This window comes from Cotesia typhae, unplaced genomic scaffold, assembly GCF_013202065.1.
Source record: "Cotesia typhae breed Kobodo isofemale line unplaced genomic scaffold, CoteBio_Ctyphae contig_34, whole genome shotgun sequence".
NCBI lineage: Eukaryota > Metazoa > Arthropoda > Insecta > Hymenoptera > Braconidae > Cotesia > Cotesia typhae.
Window position 1 is genome coordinate 168,525 of NW_027423742.1, and position 25,151 is coordinate 193,675.

The following is a 25,151-nucleotide window of genomic DNA, read 5'->3' on the forward strand; positions in this document are numbered from 1 at the left end:
CCAAGAAATTTTATCTGTCGATCAATTTAGGGTAAATAATGATACTGATATAAGTTGTGCGCTTCCTTATCTTCACAGATGTGAAGAAACAAATAATTATATAACCATTCCTGTGTCTTCTTTAAAACACGTATGCTTTTTTATTTCAATTGATGATCAAATTTATTTATCTCAACCAATTAATTCAAAGGAATTGAGTAAAATCTTCATCATACTTGTTACTTTCAATATTTTTACATATATTTTATTATAACATCAAGCCAATCAACATTTTTGATTTGAAAAATGAAATTTTTATGTAATTTCGAGTATCTGTAACTCAATCATTAAACTCATTATTCATTTATTAAATTATCTTTTATTTGTTAATTTTTGTATTTTTTTTAAATTTTAGTTTCTTATCAATATTATAAGAAAAATAATTTCTAAGTCTTAATCCCTTTTTCATCCTGAACAAAAATTTACAGGTTCGACTAGTATATAGGTTAAAACAGAGTCTTAAATTTCAAACTAAACCCTGGTTCATCCTTTTTCGTACTTATTTAAGGCGTACTAGGATGAAAAAGAGTTTTAAACGTCGAACTAAACTCTAGTTCACTCCTCCTTACCCTTATTTCAGGCGAGTTAGGTTGAAAAGGGTTTTAAAATCGAGGCGGCAAGTACTCACATCAAAGGATTCAGGCTCTACAAGGCTCAGATAGGGTTTTAAAATTTCGACTCGGGTGTAGTTTCTTTATCCGGTTCTTCAGGTAATTGATCATAACTTCTCCGATATTTTTGTGTTAATTTTTTCATATCTTTACTAATTGAAGATAATTTATTTTCAACTTCTAATCGCCATGTCTCAGAACGAGGGTTCTTTGAAAGTTTCCGCTGAATGAGTTTATTTCTTTCGGATTCTGTTTGAGACTGGCCCGTAGTATTTGATAATTGTCTAGGAGGTAAATTTTCATCGTCATTGTTATTACTGTCAGAGCTCTCATTGTCTTCACCAACATCGCTTTCATCTACGTTTCCATCCGATACATTTCTCTTGTCTTCAGTATCATCATCCAAACTGCTATGGTCTGATTTATCGCTTTCGCGTCCTAATTGACCCTGCAAATTTTAAATATTCAATCAAATATGAGTATATTGTTAAGGAATTATAAATTAAATACGTTTAATTTCGAATATTCCGGTGTGAGATTAACGGGAAGTTACAGGGACAACTAGCAAAGTCAACTGTCTTTTATAGTTTTTATATTTAGAAGTGTATTATGTTAATTTTTTTTATCAATAATAATTATGATATAGATTTTAACATACATTTAACAATTATTGGAAATGTCATAAGTAATAAATAGCAACAGAAAATTTAGAAAAAATTAGCACTTGTTAATTTTTAGAAGTGAAATTTTTTAAATTAATTTCTTACAATAATTTTATTGTTATAAAAAACAAAAAAGATGTTACATGTATGTTAATTTCAGGAACAGTAATCATTAAAATTTGATTATTGGACTTTAAGGGACATATATACAATTATTAATTTTATGTATGATATAACTTACATTTTCATCAAGAACCTGGTTATCATTCGGTGGTAATATTTTTCGAAAACGATCTCCTGACGAATAGAAAATGTCTTTAGAAGCTCCTGAATTTTGACCTTTAGTGTTAGAATTTGAGGGTTTAAGAGGCTTAACACCACGTGCAACAGGATTTGTTAACAGAGTCTTTTGCTTAAGTTCTGGGGTGGGATTTTTTTTTTTAATTTTTTGCTGGTACCCGGGACTAAAAGGCGCTAATTTAAAAACACGAACTCGTTTTCCTTGGTCCCTACACAAGGTTTTCAACGTATCGATGTCATCTAATGGAACAAAATTAATTTTTAAATACAGGGTGTCTCTGAAGTGGCGGGAGTAATTGTTGGGGTCGATAGAGAAAAAAATACTGAATCGAAAGTTCCTGAGCCAAAAATTTTTTTGGGCCATAGAATTTGAGTTATGAATTAAAAACGATAGCCAATCAGAAGCGCGCTATTCGAGAAATGAAAATGAGCGGGGAAGTAGAGGAGACGCGAGAGTGAGATGCTGCAATAGCAGCTTACTCGCTCACACAAAGCCGAGCATGAGAGGGGATTGTGACGCTATGAGCCGAGTACGTAAGTGTGAATGAGTGGATGTATGAGGTCGCAAGCGGACGGCTTAATGTATGAGTGTGTGTCCGTGTATCGCAGCATTATTGGAGGCGTTGTAACGCTGAATTAAAGCTAACCGGGTACTCTAAGACAGAGGAAAAATTTTAATTTTTATTTTTATTCGAAAAAATTTAATAAAAAAATAAAAAGGCCCAAGATTTAACCAGACCCACAGAAACGGAGAGTAAATTTTTAATTCTCATTTATTTTGCTGGGGATTATTTTCAAATACAAAAAAAAAAAAAAGGCTAAGATTCAACTGGAATCCAAAAAGAGATGGATGAAAAAATTTTATTTTTATTTTTAATCAGCAAAATTATTTTTCTTTAAAAAAGAGCCCAATCTCGACTGGAGCAAGAAAAAATGATTGAAAAATTTTATTATTAATTTTCAATCAACAAAATTATTATAAAAAAATAAATGGGCCCAAGTCTCAACCGGACCCAAACAAACGGATAAAAATTTTTATTACTTACTTAATTTGCTGGAAATTATTTTTAAAAACGAAGAAAATTCCCAAGACTCGATCGGACCAAAAAAATAATTAAAAGAATTTTTTCCTTATTTTCAATCACCAAAATCATGTTTCTTCAAAAAAGGCCCAATCTCAACCGGACTAGAAGAAACTGATTGAAAAATTTTATTTTTATTATTAATCGAGAAAATTATTTTGAAAAAAAAATAGGGCCCAGAATCAACCGGACAAACAATGGACTTGAGTTCAATTTTTTTCTTAATTTATAATTTGACATTCTACCTGTTAATTCACCGATAGATAATTCTAATAAAAATATCAAAATTATTCGGACTTGAGTTCAATTTTTTTCTTAATTTATAATTTGACATTCTACCTGTTAATTCACTGATAGATAATTCTATTAAAAATATCAAAATTATTCGGACTTGAGTTCAATTTTTTTTTTTAATTTATCATTTGACATTTCGCTTGTTGATTAAGTGATTAATAATTTTAATAATAATATCAAAATTATCAGGACTCGAGAGCGATTTTTTTAGTATATTTTTTTACATTTTACCTGTCAATTAACTGATAAATAATTTCAATTAAAATATCAAAATTATTCGGACTTGAGTTCAATTTTTTTTTTTTTAATTTATTAGTTGACATTTTACCTGTTAATTAACTGATAAATAATTTTAATAAAAATATCAAAATTATCAGGACTCGAGAGCGATTTTTTTTTCAATTCCTTATTTGACATTTTACCTGTCAATTAATTAAAAAATAATTTTAATTAAAATATCAAAATTATTGGGACTTGAGTTCAATGTTTGTTTTAATTTATTTTTGACATTTTACCTGACGATTAATTGAAAAATTATTTTACAGAATAATTCCCAGCAAAATAAATGAGAAATGAAAGTTTTCCATCCGTTTGGTTGGGTCCGGTTGAGTCTTGGGCAATTCCTTCTGTTTTCAAAAATTATTCCGAGCATAAGAAATAAGTAATAAAAATTTTCTATCTGTTCGTTTTGGTCCGGTTGAGTCTGGGGCCTATTTTCTTTTTTGAAATAATTTTGTCAATTAATAATTGATAATAAATTTTTTCAATCAGTTTTTTATCGTCTTGTCAAGATTAGGCTGATTTTTGTTCAATAAATTTTTGTTTGTTATTGAAAAGAGAAAATAAATTTTTTTGCATTCTTCTATTCTTGGCTCTGGTCGAGTCTTGGGCATTTTTTCGTTTTTAAAAATAATTCCTAGCAAAATGAATGGGAAATAAAAGTTTTCGATCCGTTTGTTTGGGTCCGATTGAGTCTGGGGCCTATTAATTTTTTTTTAAGAATAATGTTGTTAATTAATAATTGATAATAAAATTTTTCAATCAGTTATTCGAAGTCTGTTTGAGATTGGGCCTTTCTTTTCAAGGAAAATTAATCTTGGTGATCAAGTAATAAAAAATTTCTATCCGTTTATTTGGGTCCTGCTGCGTCTTGGGTCTATTTTTTTTTCTTAATAATTTAGTTAATTAATATTTAGAAATAAAATTTTTCGATTTATCTTTTTCGGGTCCGGTCGAGTCTTGAGCAATTTTTTTGTTTCGAAAAATAATTCCCAACAAAAAAACAGGAATAAAAGTTTTCTTTCCGTTTGTTTGGGTCCAGTTAAGTCTGGGGCCTATTTTCTTTTTTAAAAAATTTTGTTGATTAAAAATTCATTATAAAACTTTTCAATTATTTTTTCTTGCTCCAGTCGAGATCAGGCCCTTTTTCAAAGGAAAATAATTTTGCTGATTAAAAATAGAAAAACAAAGATTTTCAATTTATTTTATTTCGGGTCTGGTCGAGTCTAGGGCATTTTTATCGTTTTCAAAAATAATTTCCTGCAAAATAAATAAGTAATAAAAATTATTTATCCGTTTGTTTGGGTCCAGTTGAGTCTAGGGCCTCATTTGTTTTTTTAATTAGTTTTGATGATCAACAATAAAAAATAAAATTTTTGGATCATTTTTTCTGGGTCCGGTCGAAATTGAGCCTTTTATTATAAAAAAGTTAATTATGATGATTAAAAATGAATAGTAAAATTTTTTTATTCATCTCCCTTTCGGTCTGATGGAGTCTTGGGCATTTTTTCGTTTTTAAAGATAATTTCCAGCAAATTAAGTAAGTAATAAAAATTTTCTATCCGTTTGTTTAAGTCCGGTTAAGTCTGTGGCTTATTTTCTTTTTTAAATAATATTTGATTAATAATAAAAAATAAAATTTTTTAATTAGTTTCTCTTAGTCTGTTTGAGATTGGGCCTTGTTTCGAAAAGAAATTAATTTGGCTGATTGAAAATGAAAACAAAATTTTTCAATTTATTTTTTTTTTTGGGTCCGGTCGAGTCTTGGGCGATTTTCTTCGTTTTTAAAATAATTCCCATCAAAATAAATAAGTAATTAAAACTATCTATCTGTTTGTTTGGGTCCGGTTGAGTCTGCGGACTATTTTTTTTTAAATAATTTTGTTGATTGAAAATTAATAATAAATTTTTTAATCATTTTTTTGCTCCAGTCGAGATTGGGCCTTTTTTTAAAAGAAACAATTTTGCTGATTGAAAATAAGGAAAAAATTTTTGTACTGTTATTTTTTGGATCCGATCGAGTCTTGGGCATTTTTTCGTTTTTAAAGATAATTTCCAGCAAATTAAGTAAGTAATAAAAATTTTTATCCGTTTGTTTGGGTCCGGTTGAGACTTGGGCCCATTTATTTTTTTATAATAATTTTGTTGATTGAAAATTAATAATAAAAATTTTTCAATCATTTTTCTTGCTCCAGTCGAGATTGGGCTCTTTTTTAAAGAAAAATAATTTTGCTGATTAAAAATAAAAATAAAATTTTTTTCATCCATCTCTTTTTGGATTCCAGTTGAATCTTAGCCTTTTTTTTTTTTGTATTTGAAAATAATCCCCAGCAAAATAAATGAGAATTAAAAATTTACTCTCCGTTTCTGTGGGTCTGGTTAAATCTTGGGCCTTTTTATTTTTTTATTAAATTTTTTCGAATAAAAATAAAAATTAAAATTTTTCCTCTGTCTTAGAGTACCCGGTTAGCTTTAATTCAGCGTTACAACGCCTCCAATAATGCTGCGATACACGGACACACACTCATACATTAAGCCGTCCGCTTGCGACCTCATACATCCACTCATTCACACTTACGTACTCGGCTCATAGCGTCACAATCCCCTCTCATGCTCGGCTTTGTGTGAGCGAGTAAGCTGCTATTGCAGCATCTCACTCTCGCGTCTCCTCTACTTCCCCGCTCATTTTCATTTCTCGAATAGCGCGCTTCTGATTGGCTATCGTTTTTAATTCATAACTCAAATTCTATGGCCCAAAAAAATTTTTGGCTCAGGAACTTTCGATTCAGTATTTTTTTCTCTATCGACCCCAACAATTACTCCCGCCACTTCAGAGACACCCTGTATATTGATTATATTAATGTCAAATTCAATGTTAAGTTAAAAATTTCCTTTTTAAGTAAATAAATACAAAGAAATTTCATTCTTTTACATATATCGAAAAATTTAGCTGGCTCAACGTGTAAGCCATCACCAAATTATTTAAAATTAATTTATTATTTAAATTATAAATATTTACCATCCATCTCAATTATTGTTATCCCTTCCTTAACTACTTCCCCATGACGTAAATACAATGAACCATTGTATTCTTCAATATTGCTGTCATCAATAACTTGCTTATAAATATTTTTGGCATTTAAATAACACAATCTTTTTGTTTCAATAATACTAAAATCTTTATCATTTTGCGTGAAAATACAATATGTACCCACCATCTGTAAATTGAAAAATATTTAAAAAATTGATTGTGAACAAAATATGAACGTGGAGTTAACAGAAATAAAAAAAAATTATCAGAATTTTTAACTTCTCGCTAAGAAAATCGAAGATTTTCAAAAATCGAGAAGTTATTGTTTTTACCCCGTTTTGCAAAAATCGAGGTTTCAACAGATCTCGATGTTTTGAAGCCCTAAGAAGCTTTCCTGACTATTTTTACGATGATGTCCGTACGTCTGTATGTATGTGTGTATGTGTGTGTGTGCTCGAGGAGCTCAAAAGCATCAAATAGCTTTATCTTTGAGCTCGGAAAGCTCGAAAAGCTCAAAAACATCATAACTAGCGTGAAAATTGGATGCGTTTGAAAATTAAATTTAGCGGGAAGTTGCAGGGATGGCCTTTAGGGTCAACCGTTTTCCAGATTTTTTTTATTTAAAATCAATGAGAAAAAAAAATTTATAAAACTGCAACATCTCCAAGATTTGAACAACTATCAGTGCCATCTTCAAAAATAGTTTTAAGTTTTATTTAATAAACCAAAAAATATTATAAAATTGTTCAAATTCTGCTAACTCTAGTATCATAAATAAAAACATGTTAAAATTTTCTAACCTTATTTCAGATTAAATTTCAAATTAGTATTTAGACTTATTTTTAAAAAATTGTTATTGCAAAATTTTAAAATTTATTTCAAGTAAAAAGTTTCTTTTTTCCTCGTGGTTATTTACTTATTTGGAAAAATCTTCAAATAATTTAATGAATGATAAGTTATGTTTTATTAGAAATTATGTCATAACACGCAATTTCAGGAGTTATATTCTACAAAAATTCACAAAATTCACCGGACTTAACACAATAAAACTTATTCGGTTGAACTTATGCAGACACTATGGCACGAGTGTTGTCCCCGTGGGTATAGAAAAACCTGTTTAGATACTTATAAAATTTAAATAATTCACATTTACGTACGTATGATTAAATAATAAAATATTGTACTTTACCTTTAATTAAATCAGTTGAGTACGTAACCCAGACACTTTTTCAAAATCACCAACAATTTATAGTTTATTCACATATAAACTTACAAGCAACGCATCGTTTTCTTTGTTAAGAAATAATTAGAAAAATGTCCAATAAGACGCTTAAAGAGACTTAATGGGAGACGCTTAAGGGGACCGGGTGTATTTGTGATGTAGCAGCACATGCCGCCATCTACATAGGATATAAATTAGCGGTTTATTTAAATTCAAATCAAACAAATAATTGATTAATAATATAATTATAAGAATAATTATTTTAAGAGAAATAATAAAAATAATATTAAGAACATCGTAACAAAGAAAATAAAACATATATAATACTTAAATGTAGAATGGTCACTCGAGAGGAAAATAAAATATAATATCCCGAGAAAAGCTATAAAAGGAGAAACTAATATCTTAAATAACAAATACATCCTTGTTTCTTAGAGACTCTAACAAAATATTACAATTTATGACTTTGAATAAAGGACTCTATTATTCTAGGCTAAACTAAATATTCCCTTTTTTTTATGGCTTTTCTTCTAACCAGGCAACGACTACGACGCCATGTGTTAAACACATGGTTAGTTTCACTTTTCCGAGAGATAACTAAGCGAAGGCGTCACTTTTATTTTGAGTCCCACTCTTGAAGAAAAACGACCAATTAGAAATAATTCTTATAATAAATCCAACCCCTAAAGCTAAATTCTCCCCTCTAAAATAAGTTATTAACTCGATGTAAAACTTCGAAAAATTAAGACATAGCAGTAATTAAGTAACTCCTGTATATGAAACATCTTACAATATATCCCATATAACTTGCATATAAAATCTCATCATTCATAATACCAAATACCACATCCTCATCCTAACTAGTATAAATTAATAATAATATTAATTATTATTCATGAAAGTCCGTAACAAGAATACTTTCGTATTCTTTAGCGAATTTTAAAGAGCCCGCTGATCTGAGCCGAATCAAACTATCATTGAGACATCTACAGCAGTAAAAACTTACTAAATATCGGATCAGATCATAACATATTTTTGATTTTTCGGGTTGTGCTGTGCAAAAGTTATGGAAACTGTATATAGTTTCTATAGGTAAAGTGCTAGATTATTAAATACGAAACCATTCGATGGTTTCCGAAACAGTTCGAACTAATACTATGTGACTATTGCAAGTATAAAGTAAAACATGTGTAACTGCAAAGCCTTGGTAGATAATAAGTCGTTACTTGCATTCTGGTAATATACATAAAGTTTAAAAAATAACCTATAATTATAATAACAACTATAATATCATTTAATTCATAGAAGAGGTTTCGATTTGATATAAAATAAAAAATATTTTATAGATTATTATAATCTTCATTATAGTTAAACTCGCTATAATTTCAATCTATAAAACGTAAGTACATAAAAAATATTCATTCTTATTTTGCTTTATAAATCCACTTGAAAATGCATGATTCTACAGTTAGTAGAGATCTAAAAATATATAATTATTTTTGATAATAAAATTAGAACTGGAAAAAATATGTTTAAAATATTTCACTTATAGTTTCACAAGTTCTTTATACATGAACTTATTTTTTTAATAATATTTAATGATTTTTCAAAAAAAAAATTCTATATATATATATATATTTAGATGCCAGCTTACGTCATTTTCACTTAAAATAATGATGCAATATATTCAAACCACATGTCAATATTACATTTTCTAGAAATAAAATAATTTTTCTTATTGCGTCTTGTACTACATACAATTATATGATTTATAATTACTATTTTAACATAGCATTTCAGAAAATCAAAAATATTATTGTAATAATGGCTTTTGAAAGTAGCTTAGTCTTTAAATAAATTTATACGAATTTCACTGAAAAATCGTAAAACTCACTGTTTTACCAGTATAAATAAAACTGATATTTTATAGTGGATTAAAAAAAATTTTTTCTTTTTTTTAAGGTTAAATTAAATATTCAATTACTGATTTAGGTATCATATAATGAAAAGATCACTGAGTAACTCAAGGATTGCGGTATTGCTAAGAAAGAAAAGAAAATTATTGAATTTTCTTCAGGCATTTTCGCCTGGAGAGCAATCATCCATGTTAAATAAATATCTTAAATTTCTGGTAAGTTTTTGACATTTATATTTAAACAAAAGAAAAGATATGAAATATTTATATAAGTAACTAGAAAAAAATTGTAAATAAACTTGAACGTGCAGGTTTAAAAAAAGCAAATTAAAGATATTAATCGTAAAAATTTTTTTGAGTTAAAAATGTATTATAATTTTATAAACATGATATTGTGTAATTTTTTAAATCTCTTCCTAGTAGTTAATTAGTTCTCAATTATAAAATTGATTATTCTTTTGTATATTTCTACACTATTTTTATATTTGAAATCCTATAACAATAACTAATACAGAAGTAAAAGCAAACGGTAAATAATTATTTTTAAGTATCTTGCATTACTCGATAATCAATATTTATATATTAGACGGTTTCTGAAAATTATTTTTTTTTCCTTGTGAACATATCAAAAATATCGTTTGAGATGACTAACCACTCTACTCCACTTTGTGATTTTAATGACAAGTAATAGAGATTTCAGATTTTTAAATTTTCAACTTCAATGAATTTTTTTCTATTTTAAAAATTTAAAGACCGATTACGAAACACTAAATTGTAATGAAAATTTGATACTAAAAAAAAGTATGATTATCAGTTTCCATTAACCATTAAATAAACCTTTTTCGTGTATATCATTCTATGAATATTTATCAATTTTTAAGGTTTCATTCTTTTATCTGAAATTTTTTAATTTGTGGAAAAATTCCGATTAAGAGGAAAATATTTATCGCCTTAAAAAAAAGCTATACGGGCGTAACTCAAAATATACGCCCTTACGGCTTTGCAGAACCGAAGGGTGTAGAAAATTATGTTTTATCCTGCATTCAAGGAAAAAGCTTTGAAAAAAAATTAAAATCAATGGAATAAACCAAAAGCAAATTTTTATGATGTGTCATTTTGGTTATAATAATATATGTTTTTTGAGTTATGAGGGCGTAGCTAATTCTTTGGGTTTATTGTTAATTATAGTTTAAAGTATGAAAGAAATTGCATCGGTAGTACAAACATCCAAATTACAGCTTAATTTCTTTCATTGAATATTTATTTCAGTAAAATAGCGAATATAATAGTAATATGATCAGGATCACGGGTAATTGGTGATGCACGGGTAGTTGTTAATTTATATTTTATATCATTTTCCAGAGCTTGATAAAGTCTTAATGATAAAGACGAATCGTTGCAAATCAATGATTGTTTGAATTGATTAATTTTATTTATCCAATTACCTATGATCCTGATCATATTACTATTTTATTGAACTGGAACTAAACCGTAGTATAAAAAGCGAATATAATAATTTAATTTCTATCCACAATCAAATTTATTTAAATTTCTTAAATTCAACAATGAATGTAAAACATACCTCAGCACTAGAACCATGTACCTGAAGTTCTAAATGTATTTAAAAAAAAAAGTTTGGAAAATCCAAAAGCGTACGACTCATAATGCTCATTTAATTATGAAATATTAATAAAATGAAGAATGTGAAAACAAATATATAAAAAAAACACATAAGTCGTGCAAAATAAAAAGAAAAAAAAATTTTTAAAATAACAGCTGTACTAGGAAAGTGATGCACAGGCGCCCCTGGTGGAATAAAATGTACATAATATCTATAGATATATCACCATCCATGTTAATTTTACATGGATATATATATATATAGATATACAGTTTTGTAGTTTTCGTTTTTTATTAATTGCAATTAAATGACACTGAATTAATTAATCATTCGCATTCAGTGACCTACAATCGTCGATTAAAATTAAAAAAAAAAATTTAACTCAAATAATGGATTTTTTAACAAGTTACAGTGTTTCCGGGTTTCACACATGACGGACAGGAAAATTTTTTGACCTATTTTGGTGTTTTTTTTTTCAAATTCTATTGCAGTAAATCAATTTTTAAAAAGAATGGAATTAATCTCCATTAAATTATCTCGACAATAGTATGCAAAATATCTTGATTCCGTGAACTAACAAGGCTATAATAATAAAAATAGTCGCCAAAATGAGGCGAAAAAAATTTTTCGATCGTAAAGCACTCTCTGATGCTTCGCATCATAAGTCGTGCAATGATCACCGATAAAATAATGTTTTTAATGCGAAAGTTAGATTGTTTTCTAGCATATGAAGTACGAAAAGGAGGTTAATAATTTTTTGTATAGTGAAGGGCACTAGTGCAAGTATCTCTGAGTAATGCTAGCTCCAAAGAGGTCTACTCAGTATTTTTTTTTTTTATTTTTCGATATTTTTCTTGTTTTCGCGGTAGGTAAAGAGGTTGATCCGGATCCGTTATAGGGTTGATTATTTTTTGTACACAGTAGGACAGTAGTACAAGTTTCCCTGAACAGTGCTAGCTTTAAAGGGTCCTTGCAAGTTATTTTTCCGAATTTTTAATATTTCTACCGTCTTAAGGGTAGTTTAAATAATTATTGTAGGTATATACGGACTTTTCTCGCTATTCATGTCTCTTGTATGCTAAAAAAATGATCTTTAGCTTCCGCAGCGAAAAATTTTGTTATGACACTCTTTCTAAAAAAAAGGTTCAAAACTTGAGGTACATCGAGTACTTTCGCTCTTATTTTCAACTTCTGTTTCAGGAATAGTGATCAGTTTCCGAATAATTTTACGAGAATCTATAGGTGTCATTTTTCTCGTACACAATATTAGATTTATTAAAATCATTCGATCAATATATATTTTAATCGTGGATAGAAACTACTACAATTACTAACAAAACAATTGTATTTAAATGATAGACAATTAATATTTAATAAACAAAAATTTATATCTTTAAATTACATTTCAATCCAGTTATAAAGTTCGGAATTTTCTTAATACACTTTTTTATTCGTCAATATTACACACGGTTTCTAAAATAATTATTAAATTCCAAAAAGTATAGCAATATTATAATTAGATCAAAATTAAGTAAAAATTTCGTCATTATATTAAGATAGATATTCATGTGAGATAAAAGTATATTATACACCTAAGGTACAAAAGTAAAAAATGTCTCAGATTACAGGATCAAGTAATCTGAGGCTTTCTTATTTCCTGCCTGTGGTGTTTATAATATTTTTAACTCCTACGAAAGCAAAAAACGACAACGCCGTTCAGCGCAGCAGGAGTAAAGTTGTCGTTTTACGCCCGGCGGTGTGAAAAATAAAATTTGGTGTGGAAGTCTTCACTACAATGATAGAAAAGTTATCTATACTCAAGAGAAAAATTTTATAATAAGGAAATTAAATAATTTTTTTTTTGCGAGAGAAAGAATTCTTGGGATTGAATAACATTCTTGGTTTTAAAATTAATTTCTTGGCTCAAGAAATATTTTTTCTTCTCAAAATGTTCAGTGTTTTTTTGATAATAATCTTAGCTCAAGAATTTTTGTCTCAAGTCAATCTACACTTTCTACAAATGCACTTTCTGCAATTGCAATTTTCTTTTATATTCTCTTCTGTAATTGATAATAAACCGAAAAAATAGAATACACCCTTATTACGACCTTGGAAAATTTTTTCTTCAAACGGTTATAATTATTATAACTGTTGTTTGATAACTCTGACTTAACGAAACCAAGTGAACGTAGATGAAAAAATTTTTTTCTTTCGTTTTATTCCATAGATTGTTATATTTGATATTGTTACCATTGATTGTACCCAAAAAATTAGAAAAACGATTAACCCTGAAAGCCATTTCTATAAGGACAATAAAACAAGGATTTTTCTTATTTTAGGATAAGAAAAATTACTATGTTAATGAACGAATTTTTCCAAAGTTAACATAGAAATCTTCCAAATTGTAACATGGGAATTTTTTCTTTATTAACATGATAGAAATATCCATCTAACATGGGAAAAATTCATTTATCACCAAAATTTAAGTAATTTTATTTAATACATTAATAATTACAAATTCACGAATTAATTTTCTCATTCGAGCAATTTCAAATAATTTAAAAGTATAACAGTGATATACAGTCTGTTTGTGATAAAAAAATTTGGAAAACGGTTGACCCTAAAGGCCGTCCCTGCAACTTCCCGCTCATCTTATACATGAGCACCCAAAATTGGATTTATGTGATGAATTTTTTGTGCTTAAAAATATAATTTTTGTGTCTTTTTGAGCTTTCCGAGCTCAAAGAAATAGCTAGTTTTTGCTTTTGAGCTCTTTGAACCTAAAAGTCTGATAAAAATTGAATAAAACATCATTTATTGAATTTTCAAATCGCAATAACTTTTGAATTAATCAACCGATTCATACGATCTTGGCGGCGATCGATGTGGTTTTTTCATGTCAATAGCTAATTAGTTTATGGGATCGATCGGTCAAGCCATTTCGAAGTTATTTAAAAAAACCACTTTTGAAAAAATGTTTTTTCGTGGTTATTTCGAGATTTCTCGAAATCTACCGATCCAAATCGATTCCAACCGTTAGAAAATCTAAGTTTGGTGATGCCCTTTTGAACGCCGCCAGGTACGATTGAATCGGTTGAGCCGTTCAAAAGTTATAAGAGGTTTACACACACACACACACACACACACACACACACACACACACACACACACACACACACACACACACACACACACACACACACACACACACACACACACACACACACACACACACACACACACACACACACACACACTAGGGTGTACCAAAATGAAACTTCCGTGGAGGACCTTTTAAAATTGGAATTTTGAGTTCCGCTTTTAACAGGGGCTGTGTTTGGGCATTTTCTGCGATATTTTGAGGGGAAAGGATTTATTCGATTTTCATAGAATTTTTTAGCAGAAGCTTAGTTTGGGCATTTCCGCTAAAAATTCAAAATTTGGCCGGAAGTGCCCAATTAAATCTGCTGTTAAAAATTCTATGAAAATCGAATAAATCCTCTCCCCTCAAAATATCGCAGACAATGCCCAAACACAGCTCTCGATAAAACGACACGACCGATCGATCCCATAAACAAATCAGCTCTTGACGTTACAAAACCGTGTCGATTCCCACAAACTAGGTCAAAATTGATTCATTTTTTTTTAAGAAATCGTCAGAAGAAAAAGGTATTTTTGACATAACTTCGGCATTTCTTATCGGATCGTTTTCAATGAAAGATAAGGATTTACAGAACTTATAGGTTTTATATATAAAATCGCGTCCATTGCCTCCAAAAACGTGAAAATCGGCTAATTCTTTCAAAAGTTAATGCGATTTTAAAATCCAACAAATAATGTTTTATTGAATTTCTATTAGTCTTTTAAAATCATAGAGCTCAAAAGCAAAGACTAGCTATTTTTTTAAGCTCGGAAAGCTCTAAATGACACAAAACCTATGTTTTTGAGCTGGAATAAGTGCAATTTTGAGCGTTGGGGTATAAGATGAGTGGGAAGCTGCAAGAATGGCCTTTGGGGTCAACTGTTTTCTAATTTCTTTTTTTTTTACATCAATTTTATAAGTATTAACAAAATATCAATATTCACGTAGAAAATTCGAGAAACTGATGAATGTTCAAATTAAGATTTATATAGAATGAGCTTATCTGAAAGAAATTTATGATAATAAGTTTAATAATATAATTTTTTTTTAATTTAAGAATTTTTGGCGTTTTTTTTTTTTTTTTCAGAATAAAGACAATGCTTCACAACAAATGGGTACAAATAGTATTAATCTTCAAGATGGAAATATACCCGGTTGTTCCAGGCAAGGTGAAGTGGAGAACGAGAATATAAGTATAACCAATTCTGACAGTGATAGTAATGATGTCAGGAATGTTGTCGATACTGATCAAAAATATAGGAATTCCGCTGATAACACTGATGATGATAATGATAATGATCTTGACGATGATGATGATGATGATGATGATGATGATGATGATGATGATGATGATGATGATGATGATGATGATGATGATGATGATGATGATGATGATGATGATGATGATGATGATGATGATGATGATGATGATGATGATGATGATGATGATGATGATGATGATGATGATGATGATGATGATGATGATGATGATGATGATGATGATGATGATGATGATGATGATGATGATGATGATGATGATGATGATGATGATGATGATGATGATGATGATGATGATGATGATGATGATGATGATGATGATGATGATGATGATGATGATGATGATGATGATGATGATGATGATGATGATGATGATGATGATGATGATGATGATGATGATGATGATGATGATGATGATGATGATGATGATGATGATGATGATGATGATGATGATGATGATGATGATGATGATGATGATGATGATGATGATGATGATGATGATGATGATGATGATGATGATGATGATGATGATGATGATGATGATGATGATGATGATGATGATGATGATGATGATGATGATGATGATGATGATGATGATGATGATGATGATGATGATGATGATGATGATGATGATGATGATGATGATGATGATGATGATGATGATGATGATGATGATGATGATGATGATGATGATGATGATGATGATGATGATGATGATGATGATGATGATGATGATGATGATGATGATGATGATGATGATGATGATGATGATGATGATGATGATGATGATGATGATGATGATGATGATGATGATGATGATGATGATGATGATGATGATGATGATGATGATGATGATGATGATGATGATGATGATGATGATGATGATGATGATGATGATGATGATGATGATGATGATGATGATGATGATGATGATGATGATGATGATGATGATGATGATGATGATGATGATGATGATGATGATGATGATGATGATGATGATGATGATGATGATGATGATGATGATGATGATGATGATGATGATGATGATGATGATGATGATGATGATGATGATGATGATGATGATGATGATGATGATGATGATGATGATGATGATGATGATGATGATGATGATGATGATGATGATGATGATGATGATGATGATGATGATGATGATGATGATGATGATGATGATGATGATGATGATGATGATGATGATGATGATGATGATGATGATGATGATGATGATGATGATGATGATGATGATGATGATGATGATGATGATGATGATGATGATGATGATGATGATGATGATGATGATGATGATGATGATGATGATGATGATGATGATGATGATGATGATGATGATGATGATGATGATGATGATGATGATGATGATGATGATGATGATGATGATGATGATGATGATGATGATGATGATGATGATGATGATGATGATGATGATGATGATGATGATGATGATGATGATGATGATGATGATGATGATGATGATGATGATGATGATGATGATGATGATGATGATGATGATGATGATGATGATGATGATGATGATGATGATGATGATGATGATGATGATGATGATGATGATGATGATGATGATGATGATGATGATGATGATGATGATGATGATGATGATGATGATGATGATGATGATGATGATGATGATGATGATGATGATGATGATGATGATGATGATAACAATGACAATAATGATGTTCATAACTACAATTGTGATAATAATAGTGTTGCTCAACGTTCTTCATTTTTAACCTGTAATAACCCGAGACTTGGATTCCCTTTAGTTGCGAAACGCGGCATAACTGCGAAGGACCATGTACTCGCTACTGTTGCTACATCAATTAGAGATAAGTTATCTTTCGAAGCAACTATGGATCAACTACAGTGGATTAAGTCCGTTTATCATACCAATTCAATACCAAAAACTAAAAAACAGTTTTGGGAATATTTCGATCGAAATGACAAAATTTTAACATATCATTATTATTGTTATGATTGTCGGGAATTTTTAGGTCAAAAGTGCAAAGAAACAGATGAATTACAAAAAACATGCATCTGTGATAAAGACAAAGATTCAGAATTAAATTTGCGCTGCTTTATAACTATAAGTTTAACTGCACAAATCGAGGAGCTTTTGTCAATACCTACAATTAGTGAGTCTTCAAAATATAGATTTCATAGAACAAAGGTAGATGTAAATGCTTATGAAGACATCTACGATGGAGAAGAGTACAAATCGTTGTGCGCACCAGGAAAATTTTTAGAAAAATGGTATAATTTCTCGTTTACATTTAATACAGACGGATGTAATGTTGCTAAATCTTCGAATTCAAGTGCATGGCCGATATATGTACAGATAAATGAACTACCTCCACATTTACGAAAGAAACATATGCTTCTTGTAGCTATTTATGTTGATGATCTGCACCCAATTATGAATCATCTTCTACAGCCGTTTACGGATGAAATAGAAAATCTCTATTGTAAAGGTATAAATTGGAAGCCGACTAATTCATCAGAGGTAACATCTCGATTCATTGTTACAACTTGCACTCTTGATGCTCCAGCCAAAGCTGCCGTAACTTGCTTAAACCAATTTAATGGATATTATGGCTGTTTATACTGCTACGCAAAAGGGCGAAGCCTCGGACCGGGTAAATTGGTTTATCCGTTAATTCAGTGTTACAAAGTACAACGATCTGATGCGGAATTACGTGCTGATATGGCCTACGCTTTCGACAAGAAGAAAATGAAACGTGGAGTCAAAAATGTTTCATCGTTGGTAGCTTTACCTGAATTTAACATTCCCAAAGGAGTTGTTGTTGATGCTATGCATGCTGTTTACCTTGGAGTTGCCCGGCAGCATACACAATTATTTTTGACAAAAAATAAAATGCCCTATTATATAGGAAATCCTGATAATGTCAAATTAATAGATAAATGCTTATTAGCAATAAAACCTCCATCATGCAAATCCCGTAAGCCGAGATCTATATCGACTCATAAAAAATGGAAGGCATCAGAATGGCGTAATTGGTTGGATTACGGTCCAATTTGTCTACAAAACGTGTTGCCTGAGAAGTATGTCTATCACTTTGCCCTTCTATCAGGAGCAATTCATTGTTTAAATAAAGATTCTATTACGTTAGCTCATTTGAATCATTGTGAATTGCAATTGAAATCATATGTAAAACTTTTCGAAGAATATTTCGGTATTAGTAATATGACTTCCAACATTCATTCGCTGACGCACTTGGTTACATTTGTGAGAAATTGGGACCCTATATGGATGCATGAGGCATTTAATTACGAATCTTGGAACAGAAAAATTATGACTTTTGTAACAAGCCCGTATTCTCCATGTAATCAAGTAGCAACACGTTTTCTCTTACAGAAGTTCTTGATCAATATTTTATATGATGAAACAATATCTTCAGAAACTAAAAGGTTTATTGCAAAGCAAGTGAAGACTCCTTATCATATACAGAAGAATGCTAAGGATCAAATGAATTGTATAGTTGGCTTAGGAAAATGTTTATCACGATTACCAACAGACAATGAACGTGCTATATTAAATAACATAGGTTACGATCCTGAACAAATGAATTGTTTTACAAAAATGAAATTGAATGGAAATCGTTATGTAAGTGACAATGAAGATAATTTTAAATTTTGTAATTCTATTGTCTATGATGGAAAAGGTACTTTTGGTACAATAATCACAATAGTAAAATTTGATAATAATGATGAAGTTATTGGCGGAATATTCATGAAACGTTTACGACAAGTCGGATACGCATTTAATACACAATTTATTCATCAAGTAACTCGTTGCAATGAATTATATTTCGTTAAAGAATCTATGCTGATAAAACCAGCCGTCCTAATTGCTTCATTATCAAATTTATATGTAATAAGACAAGCGAATTGTTGGGAGACAGACTGAAAAGCTATTGATATTTAATCACTTCTGGATTATATTTTACAATGGTTCATATAATTTTCTATGCATTGTTTAGTGTTAGTTCAATAGTGATCTTAATTATATTACCTTATCATCCCTAACCATTATTACTTATTGAGATTATAAAGTTTTCTAAAAAGTAAAATTATTGTTAATTTGATAACTGCAAAAGTGCTAAAATTTTTAAAAACTTTTCTCTCAGCTTGCCATAATTTTTTTCTCTATTATTGCACGCCTCATAGCGCGAAGCACGTGAGGTTGTGCTTTATACTCGATTCGTCAAGGTTAAGGAATATTGTGATCTTTAAATGCCTCTATTACAACCATATTGCACTTATACAATAATATAAGAAATTTTATACCGAGAAAACACTTAAATTAAACCATCTTTCACTTTCTAAAATCATTTTATGTTGCTATTTTGAAAAAAAAAAGTTTAGAAAAATTTTAACGTGGACGTCCTGATGTCACCCCATTTTGGATGTACCAACGATTACTCCTGAACAAATTGATACTTCAAGACCGGGTTTTTTTTATTAGTTTAAGAATGAGATGAACTGGGTCCGTATTTCATATCAGTAACCTGGTTGACGTATTTTGTTTTTAAATTGAATTTTTATTAAAATTCATTACGATACAACCGTACAAAGACAAACGAACTTTTTTTATTTGTCACGTGAAAATTATGGCGCCACTTGATCAAGCTAGATTTTTTTAGACTGCGTGCGCATATGACCAGAAAAACGGGCGCTGATATTTAAAAAAAATTAAAAAATACTTTGTAAGAAATTACTTAATTATGACTTTTTTTAATCAATTACATAATTTATTTTTTTCTTAAAAAATGAATGAGCTCTATGGGGCATGCACTTTTGGTTTTTCCAAACTTTTGTTATATTCATTTCCAGTTATAAAAATAAGCGTACCGAAAGTTTACCTTTTATAGAAATTAATCTATAATTATTTATTGAAATCAATTTTGTTATCCAAAATAAACAAAATTTCTCTCTGTAAAATGAAGACTGTAATTTTTAAAGTTAAATCAGGAGTACAATAAAGACTGTTATTTTTATGTTAAATGAGAATTAATGATAAGTGAAAAATAATCAAAATTAATATTAATTATAACTTTAAAAAAAGTTATATTTAAGAAATATTTTTGTAAATGTATCCAAAGAAATGACTTAATAAAGAAAAATAATTCTATTTTGGAGGTAACAGCCGTTTAAAAGTTATTCCAGAAGAACCAGACTTGAAAAAATTTTTTTCGTAATTTTTAAAGATTTCTCGAAATCAATTAATCCAAATCAATGGAAATTTTCAGGAAATCTGAGTTAACTTTCACTCTTTTGAACGCCGTTTAGAAAGTACCAATCGGTTAAGCTTCTTAGAAGTTATAAGTGGATCACCTACCTTCGCGTGCACATACACACACACTCATACTAATACTCACACACACACACACACACACACACACACACACACACACACACACACACACACACACACACACACACACACACACACACACACACACACACACACACACACACACACACACACACACACACACACACACACTATAAATCATATTCATGTCCGAGGATCCACCGTGGATCCACTGTGGCCCCCTAACTGCGAGGGATGTGATCAACAGCTCACTGTTCGAAGCACACTAACACTCAACCCGGCTTCGCGAACTCGAGAGGCAAGCGAAACGAGATAAGAAAGATCATTTGTCAGCAAAATATATACAATGTAACAAAGTGCAGAATTAAAATATAAATTAAATTAAATTGCAAGCACTAGATGACTCCTCCTGTTACTCTTTTCATTACACTAAATTATATTAAGTCAAGTCAAAAAAAATTTTTTTTTGTAAGTGGCTCTCGCTTATGGGGAAGGTGGCCATAGGAAAACCGAATAACTATACTAGCTTCTCACTTTTCCGGGGGAATGTTATGTCCACCCCAAAATTTTTTTCTTTAAATTTAAATCACCCGCACAGATGAAAGACTTCTCCATGCGCGAAAGCCACAATAAAATATAAGCTACGCGACTGCTGGTTGACTAGCGGGGACTTCTGCAATCTCAGCACCGCGAGTATTTAAAAAGGCGATCAACAGCCAACGCCTGGTCTTTGAGCAAGTAATTTGACTTCCGCGATTACTTGACGGGCCCGTGCCTTGTAAAAGTCACTCATCTTAATTTGCGCTGCACTTAAGACGAGTTCAGACTCGGTTCAACCGGCAGGCCACGTATTAGTTATTAATTAAAAATCTAGAGAACCGGAATCTCAAAGTTCTAATTTGCTCTGCACTTAGGCGAGAATCCGGGCAGTAAGTTTAAATAAAATATCTCTAAAAAGCTAAATTTGCGCACTTTACCCTACGGGGGACTAGAGGACGTTAGCTCAAATAAATAAAATTCATTAATATAATTTCGATTAAATAAAATTTGTGAAAGTGTAAAAGTTTAGGTGTTTATTAAAATAAATCTTAAAAAGAAGTGAAATTCCATTCGAGTTCGTTAATTTCGTAAGATAAGAACCCCTTAGAATAAGCAGCTCAAATCCACCCTACTCCATCCGTTGCGAGAACCAACCAAAAGGCCCAATCAAGGAACAGGCGCTAACGGCTGCCCTAAAACCACGGATCTGACCATCAATAAAGTTCCTGTAACAGTAAGTACATCTACTCTCATAAAAATCCGTCAGTCTCAAACGAAGGCGTGGTAAGTTCGTATCTCGAAAACGTCCCACATAAATAATTAAAACAACGGATTTAAAACCTCCGTTGCTTATTCTTTAAACTGTAAGTCCAAATCTCCACCGTTTACGCTACCGCTCTAAAAACGCCCTTGGACATAACAGGTATATTTATACTGCTAAAATCTTATTATTACAATGGGTAGGAGAAAAATCATAAGATCCTTCGAAGAAAAACAGGAAATAAAAAGAGTTCGCCGTGAAAAATATAATGAAAAGCAACGTCATCGCAGACTAATTGAAAAAAAACGACAAATTAAATTGTCAACAAATATCTATTACATATCAACCTTCTACTAGCGGTACAAGTTCAACCGATATAAATTCGATTCCATGCAATACAATATTTACAATGGAAGACGTACCGCCAACATCATATAATAATCTTGAAAATTTAAATGACAGTTCTCAAAATATTTTTCTTGATCATGGTGATAATCTTCATGATGAATCAATCCCAAGCGACAATTCGATAAGGAACAATTCAGTTACTTCGAATATTGCACTGTGTGACATAAATAGGAGTAATACAATTCAAAATAATCAGATGTATAATCATAATAGTTTATCAGATCATAACTATCCTATTTTTCAACCACCAGTGTGGAATGCAATCCATACTCAATTAATTCTAGAAAATTACATAGGTGAAATGAATATTCGATGCACATACTGTGGTGCAAAACATTTTCAAAATGAAAAAGTTGCGAATAAAGGAAATTCTTTCAATGACTGTTGTCATCATGGTGAAGTAAAATTGGATCAAAACATCAAAAAATCAAAACATTTTTTTGAACGTATTCGAAATTTTAACAGTTCTTTTTCTTTTGCATCATTCAATGCCAATCTTGTTGATCTTAGTGCTCAAAAAAGAGGTCCATATTGTTTTAAAATACAAGGACAAATTTATTATCAGATGAATACATCACTCTATCCAACTTCTAATGAATCACCGAGTTATGGGCAACTTTTTATTGTAGATTCCGCGGAAGCCGTAGATTTTCGAGCTAAGCGAAACGCACAATGTGATCGAGGAATTTGAGTGATCATTGAAGAAATATTACGTAAACATAATAAATTCGTTATGTCTTATCAAATGATGAAAGATATATTGAATGAAGAATCAGTCACTGATGCAAGTGGTAATATTGTTGAACCGGAGTTAAATTTAGTATTTACAATAAAACCTGGTATGGACGTTCGACGTTACAATTATCAAAGAGCAAGTGAGGTTGCTGTAGTTTTTTCAACGACAGCTGATGGTGGAATACCGGAATCTTATGTTACTATACGAAATAAAAATACAAAGACTTTTCAAAGAGTTACGTCAATGGATCCAAATTCTGAGCCATGGGTTTACCCACTATTTTTCCCTCATGGTAATCAAGGATGGCATAGAGATATTTACCAAGTTAATAAAACTAAAAATAGAGTAACACGAACAGATTATTTTAAGTATAGATTAGCTATTCGAGATGAATTTAATGTTTTTATCATGGGTCGACGTTTAACGCAACAGTGGATTGTTGATAGTTATGTAAAGATCGAAAAAGATAGATTAAAATACGATCACGATCATCAGTCAAAACTACGTGCAGAATCATATCACGGATTATTAGATCACCTTCAGTCACAATTGAATAATGATGCAAGTAAAAGAATCGGTAAAGTGATTATCTTACCGTCGACTTTTACTGGTTCACCTAGAAATATGTTACAGCATTATCAAGATGCGATGGCGATTGTTAGAAAGTATCGTAAGCCGGATTTATTTATCACAATGACTTGTAATCCTAAATGGTGCGAAATCTCAGAAAACTTACTTCCAGGTCAAACAGCTTCTGATAGACCTGATTTAGTAGCACGTGTATTTTGCATTAAAAAAGATATTTTAATTAAAATGATAATTAAAGACAATCTATTTGTAAAAGTAGTTGCTTATAATTGGGTGATTGAATTTCAGAAACGAGGATTACCACATTTACATATGTTAATTACTTTAGAAAATATCTCTAAGATGTTGACTCCCGAACGCGTGAATAAATTTATCTCTGCAGAAATACCTGATAAAAATGAAAATCCTACATTGCATAATATTGTTACCACCAATATGCTACATGGCCCGTGCGGTGATTGGTGTTTAGTCAACGACAAATGCTCAAAAAGATTTCCTAAAGCTTTTCAAGGCGAAACTTTATTGGATGCTAATGGTTATCCTTCTTACCGTCGTCGTGATAATGGAATTACATTTATGAGAAATCAATCACTTTTCGATAACCAACATGTTGTACCTTACAATGCTACTTTGCTGTTAACTTTCAATTGTCATTAACGTAGAAGTAGTGTCGACTGTGAGTGCAGTTAAGTATTTATACAAATATGTATATAAAGGACGATAAAGCAGGAATAACAATAAACGGACAATTACAAACACGATCAACGTCATCAGTGCCAGAATCTAATGGCCAATCGACTAAACAGTTGGAATCATACTCTGTTATAAATCATAATGAAATAAAAAATTTTGTTGATACTTGCTATGTTGGACCTGTCGAAGGTGCATGGCGCATCTTATGTAAGAATTTGCAAGATAAAAGTCATTCAGTCATTCGCTTACCTGTACATTTACCTAATGAACAAAACATAATTATAAGTGATGATTGCGATGAAAATGGTTTAATCCAAGCTTTACAAAAACGATCAATGTTAATTGAGTATTTTTCTTTGAATGAACGTGATCTATCAGCCCGAAGATTTATATACAGTGATATTCCATATTATTATACGTTTTCTAAAAAAAATGGCTCTCTTGTATCTCAATGGCATCCACGACAACGATGTTTTAATGTTATAGGTCGGATGTATTCTGTTAGTCTAGCTCAATCTGAGTTATTTCACCTCAGAATCC

At 30.4% G+C, this 25,151-nt stretch overlaps 2 protein-coding genes across 2 annotated transcripts; one reads left to right on the top strand and one right to left on the bottom strand.

Annotated features, from left to right (window-relative positions):
* Window positions 1-445: 445 nt before the first annotated feature.
* LOC141526494 (uncharacterized) lies at window positions 446-8,375 on the bottom strand. Its single transcript, XM_074241528.1, has 4 exons — window positions 8,358-8,375; window positions 6,287-6,485; window positions 1,554-1,852; window positions 446-1,098 (listed from the first exon to the last, which is right to left on the bottom strand). Exons 1-4 carry the CDS (start codon window positions 8,373-8,375, stop codon window positions 706-708), a joined length of 909 nt encoding a protein of 302 aa, XP_074097629.1. The 3' UTR covers window positions 446-705.
* A 14,952-nt stretch (window positions 8,376-23,327) lies between these two features.
* On the top strand, window positions 23,328-24,575 carry LOC141526495 (uncharacterized). Its single transcript, XM_074241530.1, has one exon. The coding sequence runs from the start codon at window positions 23,328-23,330 to the stop codon at window positions 24,573-24,575; it is 1,248 nt and encodes a 415-aa protein (XP_074097631.1).
* Window positions 24,576-25,151: the final 576 nt, after the last annotated feature.

Bases quoted from the DNA above. Each gene is read 5' to 3' on its own strand.
- LOC141526494 (XM_074241528.1), bottom strand. The intron at 1,853-6,286 runs GTAAATATTTAT...TTGTTCCATTAG, and splicing joins AACAATAATTGAGATGGATG to ATGACATCGATACGTTGAAA. The intron at 1,099-1,553 runs GTAAGTTATATC...TAAAATTTGCAG, and splicing joins ACCAGGTTCTTGATGAAAAT to GGTCAATTAGGACGCGAAAG.
- LOC141526495 (XM_074241530.1), top strand. From the start codon at position 23,328: ATGTCTTATCAAATGATGAAAGATATATTGAATGAAGAATCAGTCACT.